This window comes from Mizuhopecten yessoensis, unplaced genomic scaffold (genome assembly GCF_002113885.1).
Source record: "Mizuhopecten yessoensis strain PY_sf001 unplaced genomic scaffold, ASM211388v2 scaffold4627, whole genome shotgun sequence".
Classification (NCBI taxonomy): domain Eukaryota; kingdom Metazoa; phylum Mollusca; class Bivalvia; order Pectinida; family Pectinidae; genus Mizuhopecten; species Mizuhopecten yessoensis.
Window position 1 is genome coordinate 206,197 of NW_018405641.1, and position 11,741 is coordinate 217,937.

The following is an 11,741-nucleotide window of genomic DNA, read 5'->3' on the forward strand; positions in this document are numbered from 1 at the left end:
TCGGAGGAGTTACCTCCCCTTTATTTATCTAAAATGTCAATGTCTAAAATATGTAAATCATATGTTCACCTGTGGGTTTTGCTGTAAGAGAGGACTATAATGTCTAATCTTATTGAAATTTAAAATTGTGAACCCTAGAAAATGGCGGAAACTTATTCACGATGTAGTAACATGATGGATGTTTCAATGTTTTACGGATAATCACAATCGATTAAAATTGAAAACCAAAATATTTGAAGTATAGTCAAAAGAATTAACAAGAATTCCACAGGAGTGGATGTGTCGCCTGCTCAGCGCTTTTAGTGAAAAAAGAGTTATCGCGTAAACAAATAAAAATTTACGGCAAAAACAATGAACAGTGTTGCTATGTTAAGTGTGAAATGCCAAAACGCGGAAAGTTGAAACTCGACAGAAAACCTCATATATGTTGAACATTATTGCTTTATAGCATTACCGTACAAAATTTGAAAGAAACTGATTAAAAAAATAAAAAATAAATTCTTGCTTTTTCTACCCAATGCCCTTATTTGGCAATAAAAGGGGCATAACTCCCCCGAAAATTAATGTAAAATTCGAGCTAGATAGGAATATAATATGTGTACCAAGAATGAGTTCAATCAACACAAGGGAAGTAACCGCACGGAAACCTTGTTCTGGACAACGCAGCCGACGACGCCGACCTAGTAATACCTATATGTCGCCTCGCGTTACAGGCAGTACAAAAATATGACGCCAGAAAATAATTATATATTTTTTTGCATTTCCATTACAAAAACGTAATTCCCCAAACAACATTTGGCGTGGCCTGACTTGCCGTTTTTTAACTGATGAATTTTTTTTCACAATGCTATGATAATGTGACAGAGACAGGTCAAATCCTGACCATTTCAATTATCAATAAATACATTTTAGAATTTAAACAAAAATTATCATTGTAGATCGTTTTCCTTTTTTTCTTTGAATGTTAGATAACTCGAGTAAGACACAATAAAAAGGTCTCTCGATCATGTATTATGAAATATCACCCAGATAATGTATGCTACATAATTTGTATCTGCCGGTGATTGTAATCATATCCAATAATTGGTGAGAAATACTTCACTCATAAATCAAAATCACATTCTTACAATGTTATATACAGGCAAAGTTCGTAACAAAATGATTGAAATGGACAACAAATGTATATGAGCACAGAACATATTTAAAACATTGAAACATCTATAAGGATTCTCTGTATATTAAGAAAATCATATAGTCATTCCAGTTTACATAATAGAACCAGAAAATATGTAAAGTAACGAATACTGGTCCTTTTTAAAGACAATAACTGAAAGGTATCGTAAAAACGTAAACCTTTGTCTAAACGTATAGACAAGCATTATTGCATAAGTTAATGAATATTTCCATTAACCAACGGAAGAATGGGATCATTTACTATATGACCTATTTATGCTGTAGAGACTATATAATGAGATGATTTAACCTTTATTTCACTTACACGGTGATTTTATTTTCATTTATGATATACAAACTTTAGCGAGTACATCATATTTTACAAAGCAATTACGAGCTTGGACACATCATCATAATTATTTCTAATACTTAGATATCTTGTTGATCCCATACACCATTCATCAAAAAGAGAAATATATTCTTTGAAACACACTTATTTCAACTACTCCTATCAGGAAGTAAGATAAATTGTCACAATACGTCGTAAAGTATTGTCACGTCACGTGATATCATTTTCAAACTAAAAAAGTACTATCAAAACAAATTTATGAACTCAAAATAATAAATCGTATCAGGTATAGAATGTCCGCTTTGTCAAACGGTCAACATTACAGCTGTTACAGGTCGGATACGCCTCTTGTCGTGCCAAATATTTGCTGGTATTCCTTCATTGGATACGCATGGTCATTTTTGTAAACGTATGTCCTGCCTCTGTATTCGAACTTATATGGCTCGGAAGTATGTCTTACAACGTCTTGATGGTAATTTGTTTGTGTGGTCGTTCCATAAGGTTCATGACGGCTTCCGTAGTTACTACTGTGAGTTGTAAGATGAACTGGGGAGCCTCTGGCCTCAACAGCATTATGTGAGCGAAGCTCTTCGTAATTTTTTCCGGTATGACTTCCGTTGTAGTATTTCTCTCTTGGTGGAGAAGTGAAATTTCTATCAAGTTGTGCTTTTTCGTAATATTTGGTTGGTTTTGTTGCCGTTTCGCGTTGCGTACTTTTCTGACCATATGGAGAATTGTACGTTTCTCCAAAGTTTTTTTTAAGTCTGTCAGCTACGACAGTTGTTTTATGCTTTGATTCTTCAGTGTTTTTCTTTGCCCGGGGTACTTTGATCGGTTGTACAATCCCCTTCACCAGTAGTGGACCGTTTTTGTGTAGCAACAAGGGTGGCCAAACGTTGTAGGAGACGATTGTTCCGGAAATCGTGTACGGTTTATACACATTGCCATCGAACGCACTGCCGACGTCTGCCTCGCTTCCGATAAAGACTGGGGGGTCCTGGGTACACATAAGCCAGCATACCTCGATACATCCTTTTACGAAATCAGGAATGTCTTCTGCAATCCATCCAAGTTTTGCTCGGGCATGTTCCTGCAAAGAAGCAACAATACAATGACAGGTACAATGATATTATCTGTGACAACACCTGTTTGTAGCTCTTTTATAGCTGAAAATGCACCCTTAAAGATTAACTAAACAACTTAGCGCTCACATAGTTTTATATGCCTTAACGTTTGAGGAACAAGTTTGAAAACAATCTCTACATCTGTTCTTAAGAAGAACAAGTATCAGCCAATTAAAGATAAGGGCATCATCCTTGATTTCTGCATCGACACGGAAAGTGAGAACACTTAGGCGGGGCCTCATTTCACAAACCCGTGTATAGAGCTTATAATCAGTTTCTGTTGATTTTCTTGAGAAGAAGTCAAAAGTGTAGAATCCAAAACCAGTTTCCGTGACTGAAATCCAGGATTACTGTATAGGTACGAAAATCAAAAATCCTGTGTTGGAAACTCATACAAAAATGTATAATGATTTTGAGTCAGTCGATTAAGATGAAGTCGAAAAGTCAACGGGGACCAGGGCGGCTATCTTGGGATTTCCGGAATGGCTTGGACCCTATAAAGAATGTTTGTAACAAGTTTGGATACAATTGCGTCAGTGGTTCTTAAGGAGAAATCAAAATACCTTGGCTTAGCAGAGGGCCAGGACCCGTATTCATGAAACCATGATCATGCTCAAGCAAGGATTTTGTGCTCAAGCTAAATTTCTTGTTCCCGTTATAAATTAATAAAAAAAAAAAAATGTCAATGATTTGGGAAAAAAATAAAAGAGACTTAAAGCCCAAAACTGTTTTGAATGCTTACATTTGACTTTTGGATAGTTTGACATGATTTAACGCAGTTTCAAGAAAGTGAGTTTTAGCACAGAATCAATCCATATTGAGCATGAGATCGAATTCATAAATATTCATAATATTTTTTGTTTGTTTAATTTAATCCATATTGTCCTTCTTAGACCCCACATCAATGCCAAATATTATGACAATAACACATGATCTGACGGAACTGTACACCCCTGAAGAAACTTGCACCAAAACTTTAGCCGAGAAATTGCTCGAGAAAAGTTAAGTCCCAAACACGTCAAAAATTAACAAAAATAGGAATTATTTTCCCAAATTAACCATATTGTCATTGTTAGACCCAACATGAACAGCCCTACCAAAATTTAGGACAATAACACATGATCTGACTGAACTGTAGACCACTGAAGAAACTTGCTCCTAAACCTTAACAGGACAGACGCGTACGGACAGACGGACGCTATACGATAATACGTCCGTCTTATAATGATAATAATAATTCGAGGTTCATACGTATGTCGTCTCAAAGCGGTTCACAAATTATCATCCGTGGTTATAGGGCCTTTGTAACCAGCCAATATATTTCTCAACTCCCTGGTGAGCATACAGCCGATGCTGCCATTTCCGCGCTCGAAGCTAGCATTCTACCATCCTAGCACTGCCCAACCACGTACTCATTCACAGATGAGTAGACTGTAACAAGCGGAATAGAGTATCTTACTCAAAGACACATGACAGTGCCATACCGTGACGCGAACCCGCAACCCTTTGGTCACGAGCCCGGAGTCCTCCCACTAGACTACCGTGTCTCCTGACAAAAGACAAAGACTGCAATAGCTCACATTATCAACCATATGGGCTAAACAGAATAATGTTAGCTAATCAGTTAACACTCATGGGGCCAGTACCAACGCCTCATCCGGAATGAAAACCAAAAGCAAAGATTAGGGCTAAAACATAATTTGACATTTGAATCGTTTCAGACGCAACTTTCCATCCCAACTTTATGATTATGAAGATGTGTAATAGGCACATTTTAACAACTGTATATTTTTAAATTCAATCTCTAGGATATTATTATGGATTATAAATCCAAATCTAAACCTGAAACTTATTTGTAGTAAATACTTATCAAAATAGTAATTAAAAAATAGTAAAATAGACAATACTTGCGACTATCAAGTCATCGTAAATTGCCCTAACATATCAACTATCAGCTAATGATACATGTATGATATGATGTGATACGATTTTGCAAAGATATTGTACAAACTGATCACTATATAGTCGAATAAGACCCCAAGTTACATTGTAACTTACCATCCAAAGCTAAACTACACTTGTTACTATCAAGAAATAACACTAACTTATTAATTAAAGTTAAAAGAGGAAAACTCATTAGGCTTATACATATTATATATTTATTTTTTTAATAAAGGTCAATACTAAATTAAAGAAGGCAAAACATTAGGAGTGACAGTTTTTAAACTAAGCACAACGAAAGCAAAGTTGTTGTGGTTAAAAAATTGAATTTCAAAACCTTTTTTGTGCTTTAAAACTTTCAGGTCACATGATGTTATATAGTTCCTTTTTCCATCTTACCTTAAAAATGTTCCCCACAGCCTTTTGCGACACCTCTTTCCGACAGTCTTTCAGCTGCTTGTATGTAGATTTGGAGATCATGGCGTCCCCCCATACTTGTTTCGGGTAGTTGGTGTTTGTAGGTGTTACAGAGGCTCCCTAATAACATGAATGATAATATTGTTTGTTTTGTTGATAATTCTTTCATGCGATCCAATGATTGTCAAAAAAACATTAATATGAGATGCATTGTCAATCAGTTATTTTTTTTAAATATAAGAAATATTTTTAACATCACATTTTACTTGGTGATTAAAAACAATTTCTTGATGAATTTCTAAAAAGAATGAAAATGTTGACATTGTCAAGGTTAGGAACGTTTATTTTGATTATTGATTCTCATTTATGTTCCAGGTTAAAAAACAATTGCAAAGATATATTGAAATAATATCATAATTAAAAGGACGTTCTTCAGAGGAATTGATCACGTGTCAATACAAATTAATAATCATTGAAATTTTCTACCATAGGCGGTTATAAATTATATATATATATTGCCTTGCAAATACACATGTTTAACTAGACACTCACTTACCGGGTTAAGCAAAACCATTTCTAGTGACGTCATCTGTTTCTCTGATAGATCTTGACATAGGCTATAACACTTCTGCAAAATATGTATGTATACAAGATATTCAGTAAAACAAAGTTCAGGACTTGACGTCCACATGATAAAAATGTTAAATAATTACCATGGTATTGTTATGCATAATATAAGTGCTAGTAGGTATACAACCTCGCTTGCATCAAGTTGAAGAACAAATGAATATTTGTAGCAGAAAGTCGGCGGCATGTACACACCAACAACAAACGACTGAAAAGCATACCAACTAATATGAACCTGAACCATTGATAACCACTGGCATTGGCATCACAGCGAATCTAATGTCATTTTAAAAAGTATGTAATATCTCTCCATAAACCGTACATTCAATACGGGGAAAACATAATTATGAAAATTTGAAAACCTGCAGAACGTCAAGCAAATTCTTAATATTTCTATCTTCATCGACCCCATCTCTACACAGTGTCTCCAGGGCGTCCGTCCACTCATTGTCGAACAACTCGTTGTACTTCTCCCCAAGCTTCATGGCTCTGTTGGGGTCACTGAGGTCAGGGACATTTGGGATAACCTCACCTGGATTTTCCTCCACATTACTATTTGAACAGCAGAATACAATAGTGGGTGAGTTTGAAGTTTTCATTTATTTATGTTTAGATGATATTAATACACAGATACGACGACAAGTTATTGTTACTCCATTAGTCTTACTTTAGTATTCCGGACAGAGAAAAGCGAAACTTTGCGCACAAATACATCAATATTCTGTTAGGATATATCGATGTAATATTGTGTTTCTTTAAGTTTGTATCAGCTACTGTATTCAATATTGTCATATGATTTAACACGTTTCATTTCCCGCAAGCTAATTATTTTAACGAGACCTTAGCTTGCATGTTATCTATACACACAACAAATATTCAAAAATGAAAATGGAAAAAAGTAGATTTTATAGTGTAGCTAATTCAGATAATATGTACTGTTAGACACTTCTAATTCAGTATTTCCAAAACTCAAATTATTTAAATAATAATAATAAAATAAATAGCGTCTCTTTCTGATTTAGGTATCCTGCCTTATTTCTGGTCTATGACATCATTATGATATAACAATCACAATAGGGAGATGGAGGATATAATTAATTAGCAATAAGCGTCTTTACGAAAAACTATGATTAAGACGGATGTACAGAACATCCAGAAATTTTAAGCAAATAACGAAACCGACTTCAAAAACGTTAAACTCGTCCCATCACCTAGACTACAAATGTATTAAAACCTACTACTAAGAGGCCCTGCTAACTCATAAAAAAACTGTATTGTATTCACTTGATATAGTATTCGGACTAGTATACAACAAAATACATATACATTTTGCCAAATGATTAATGCTTGATTAATACCTTTCTGTTAACTATTTTTACATACTAGATACCTGATACATGGTTCACTTGAGTCCTCCGAGGTATGTTCTGTTAAACTGCTGACGTCAACTTGTTTCCGTTTTAAGTCTTCCTTGTGTTTATTGTTTTCAGTCTTTAGAGTTTGGATGACCTCAAGCAATTCGTCGGTCTGTTGGCATTTACTTTCCAACTTCTTGTTTTCTTTTTGAAGTGTGTCCTTCTCGTTCTGAAGAGCTTCAAAGTCTTTCTCCCGCTGTTTCATCCGTTTGTTTTCCTGTAGTGTCCAGATAGTTTACCACAGTGAGTGTAATTAAGTATAGTTAAATTGTTGACTTAAATATCCTATCTGATGTTTTAACCTCATAATAATAGCATTTGTACATTTAACTGTCTGTTGACTGAGGTTGTAAACTGTACCGTAATACAGAGTTTTATAGTATTATTCCCCCTTTTTCCATATATTTGTATATCGGAAATTATAAAACTTGAACTTTCATTCTTTCGACATTTCATACAGTTTATGAGTTCAAAATGGACGAAAATGCCATATCATGAAGTACAAATGTTTATTTGTTAGATTTTCAGCATTGACTAATTTCAGTTTTTAATCAGGTGCTTCTCACCTCGTTTGTCTAGAGATTGTTATCATCACAAGGTTTTCGACTCTGGTACATGTTTGATATTGATCATTTACTGTATATTTCCTGGTGATTTTAATTTGACCATATTTTTCTCATGTTTTTTTCTTACAGCATGATAAGAAAGTAGTTACCTGTTTATTTCTTTGCTCGTCCCTTTTGATAATTTTCACGAGCTCTTCAGAAAGACACAATGCTGACGTTACGTCGATTTTTTTTCCAGCTGAGGGTCCAACCCTACAAACAGTAAATTACAACAATCACTTAATATATTTGATTGTGGGAAATGCATATTGTACAGCAATTATGAAATAATAATCAAGGTATATTACATCTGTATATCACATCACTCTTGTGAGGCCTCCCGGGTGTGGAACAGCTTGCCAAATGAACTTCGGTTAAATGGTATCATTGTGGATAACAGATGCCTCTAATATGGAAGTAATTTTCGTAAGGTGGACCGGAGCAAGATCGGGCCCGGTGGTACACTTTTAATTCCAACCACCCCTGATATTTTGGGCCTTTGGCAAATATTTACTACCTGAGGGATCTTGGCAGTTAGGTTGACTGAACGGAACATCGACACGAAAAACAAATGTGGAAAAATTAACTATGAAATTAATAAAAGGAGAATTATTTTGGAATGGTAGAAAGAAAGTAATGACCTTACTTCTATTCAGTTTTGCAAATTTTGGCTAATCGAATTGCTACTTATTTATGTCAAGATACAAAATACAAGAATGTTTATTTTTATCATTGCATATTTAAAACAATAAAACATTAGCACTGCTAATCTATTCTTGCGACAAACATGCAGTATAATCACATGCGGGTAATTACAAAGACTAGTTAAATGACAAGCAAATATTACTGAGGAAATTTAACAAGTAAAACAAAGTACGCGAGCAAAGCAGCACATACATAATCACAGAAAGGCAGCATAATAATTGAAATTTATAAAACTAGGTTTAAGTACTCAAAATGTGTTTGTCACACAAGTATTTCTAATTAGGTTTAAAGCACCATTACAGTGAAATAAACATAGTATTAGTTACACGGATTTTTGGCAGTGTATACGGGATGGTATGACCCTAAAGGGTTTCGTATATAGGAAATACGAAATCCTGTAGGGTCATCCCATCCCATAAACCCTGCCAAAAATCCGTGTAACGAATTTATTACCCCTTTGAGTCTTTTATATTGGTTTTGTACAGTTCCCCGTCAACTTTTCTGTTGTCAAGATAAAAATGGCACAATACCTCATTTAGTTTCGTTTTATCAAATTCCTCGAACTGTTTTTCCTGATTCTTTTCTTTTAAATACGTCCTCAGCATGCTTGCCGCTCGTCTGTTCGACTTTTGTGTGTTTTGTGGCACATAGTTAGCCCTTTTGGCGAGTATTTCCTAATCAGTATGCGAAGCGAAACGTTTTGCCATTTTGCAAACAGCGAAGCAGACGACGAATGTGAGATGTCTCCCGTTGCTCGGCCGCAAGATACAAAGACACGTGACCCGTATAACCCTTGTAAAATCACGTGATTCAACCGTATTACTGCTGAGAGTCACGTGACATGACCGTATACCCCCTGAGATTTTCGTATACCCCCTGAGATTTACGAATGCGGTTTGGTACACTGAAGTTTTTAACCAATCAGATTCCTAGATTTTTCTCAAAGGGGTAATAAATGCTTATATAGCAAAACGTAAAAATTAACAGGATATTCACTACATGTAATATAGTTTGATTTAAAAGGGATATTGATGTTACTTACCAATAAGATTTAGATCTATAAACTTCTTTGCATTCCAAAATTATGATATTAAAAACAGGTAGCACATAAAGCATACAGGACACACATGATACTAAAAGGAGTAACAATGTTGCCTTAAAAGGGGGAGAAATCCATGAAACGAAACTGATAGCATACATGTATAAAAATAAAAATATGGATAAAAACTTGGTGGTAAGGATCCCAAAGGGGGACAACTCACTCTCCCTGGTATGTGCAGATAGTACACGAGCAGACCTGACTAACCCAGGTACGTATCAGCCCACGAAACGACTTGTAATTTTCGGCCATACTTCGGCCATACTTTTCAAACGAATAATATGTAAAAAAAATAATCAAGTCTGTGGTTTCTTAAAATATCAGTGACGGGGACACATGATCATTTTAGATAAAATGTAGCGATCGCTCCTGCTCCTCTTGTATTTGTTAATGTACACAAATGTCAGGCGAGAGGACAGTAGTTAGAATCTGACAATATAAAATACTTAAAAAAATATTTTTATCCTTTCTTAGTAAGATTATCCCCCCGTCTCTTTAAAACCGCTAGTTGTTTCGAAGCATTTCTACAAAAGCAAAATAAATGTACATTAAACTTAAGAAGAAAATCAATATCATCACCCAAAAGCTTCACACAATTTTCACATTGTATTTCCACACCCTCTATAACAAAAGACTTGATATTACTGTAAGTCTTTTTGCCAATACCTTATAGCTTGACATTTCTAGGGGTTGGCCATCATACCATTAAAATTGAGCCAGTTTATAAGAACATTGCTCTCTTCTTCAACACAGGATGTTTAATTTACAACAGTATCACATATCTTTAAGAGCGTATTATCATCTGCATAATTATATAAAGTTTAATGAGTGTGAAACACTAACAGCTTCACATAATATACATACATATATCAGAGTTCCCCTGGTGAACCTCTAAAGAGGTGAAAACGCTAGGGAGGTACTAAGAAATTCTTTGTTTTTGTTTTATATATATAGTAGATAATAAATGATAAATGGAGTTTAGTGAAAAAGGAATACCTTTCTTGGATTTTTTTTGTAGAAATTAAACGACAAAATATTGTTAGCGATATATATTGTAAACCTACAGATTCTCACAATTATTTGGATTTCTTTTCAAATCAGGCTAAACACAAGAAGCTTAACATTCCATTTTGTTTAGCATCGAAATTAGTCACGGTGGTTAGCGATAAAAATTATTAGAAGACAGATTGGACGATTTGAAACTTTATCTTAAAAGCAAACGTTATCCTGCTGAAGTGGTACAAAACGCTTTACAAAGAGCTGAAGAGAAAGGCCCTGTCATTGTTAATTTAGAAAGAGCTAACACCAAAGATTCTGTTATCATACCAATTGTTACTACGTACAATCCAAATAATTGTAACATGTTTCCTGTCGTTAAACATTTTGTGAATTTTATGAAAAACAGTAAGAACATGAAGTGTATTTTTGATAAGAGGAAGATTATAAACTGTAAAAGACAACCTAAAAACTTGAAACATTTACTATGTACATTCAAATTTGATATGAATAACACAAATGTTGTCACTGGTTTAAAAAAAAAAAGTAAGAAACCAAGGTGTGGTACATGTAAGATTATCATTGAATGTAAAGACTACGTTTTTGCAAATGGTTCCAAAATAAAAACTAGATCAGACATTAACTAAGAATTCTAAGAATGCTGTTCACTCTTTAATATGTAAACATTGTGGTGAAATATCGGACAGACTGGATGTGAATTGAAATAACAAATGAAGGACAATGAACTCAGATTTTTAAAAGTAGCAAATATGCATCAATGTTCTAAAGATGATTTTTATGTGTGACCTATTTAAAAACTGAAAAGCGACGATACAGTTGCAAGAGAATGTAAAGCAAAAATGTTTATAAAAGCCCTCAAACCGACCTTGAATGCACAATATTTTTTACAATGTATTATCTGCTCTTGATAGCAGGTATTGATTGTTACGTCATTTTTTTTTGTTAGAGTAACGTCATCATATTTTGAGAAAACGACGTAATCGTTTCACACAAACTAATGACGTAACAATCAATAGCTGCTCACAAGAGCAGATAACTCTGCAATATGAAGGGACGGAATTGTTTGTGACGTCAGTTTGTTTGTTTATTGATGATTTAACTAAACTCGTTGAGTATGCAAATATTGATGACGTCATGTAACCAACGGTGACAAATACACATCAATCCGCCTGAAGAAGCCCTAGAAGGCAGAAAGGCCTAGCGGAAGATCTGACAGATTTATGATTTTATTCTCTCTCTCTCTCTCTCTCTCTCTCTCTCTCTCTCTCT

General features: G+C 34.6%; 1 protein-coding gene across 2 annotated transcripts in view; it reads right to left on the minus strand.

The window, feature by feature from the left end:
• Positions 1-504: 504 nt before the first annotated feature.
• The window catches only part of LOC110449489, a 13,408-nt gene continuing 2,171 nt past the window's right edge, over positions 505-11,741 (minus strand). Inside the window, exons 1-7 of one of the 2 annotated variants that reach the window (XM_021496375.1) lie at positions 8,887-8,903; positions 7,762-7,864; positions 7,022-7,263; positions 5,994-6,183; positions 5,561-5,632; positions 4,987-5,124; positions 505-2,612 (exon numbers count right to left, since the gene is read on the minus strand). In XM_021496375.1, the coding sequence (XP_021352050.1) occupies positions 1,851-2,612; positions 4,987-5,124; positions 5,561-5,632; positions 5,994-6,183; positions 7,022-7,263; positions 7,762-7,864; positions 8,887-8,891 (1,512 nt within the window). In that variant the 5' untranslated portion in view covers positions 8,892-8,903 and the 3' untranslated portion in view covers positions 505-1,850. Of the gene's footprint in view, positions 2,613-4,986; positions 5,125-5,560; positions 5,633-5,993; positions 6,184-7,021; positions 7,264-7,761; positions 7,865-8,886; positions 8,904-11,741 lie in introns of those variants that run through there. The other variant, XM_021496374.1, reaches the window with a different exon arrangement.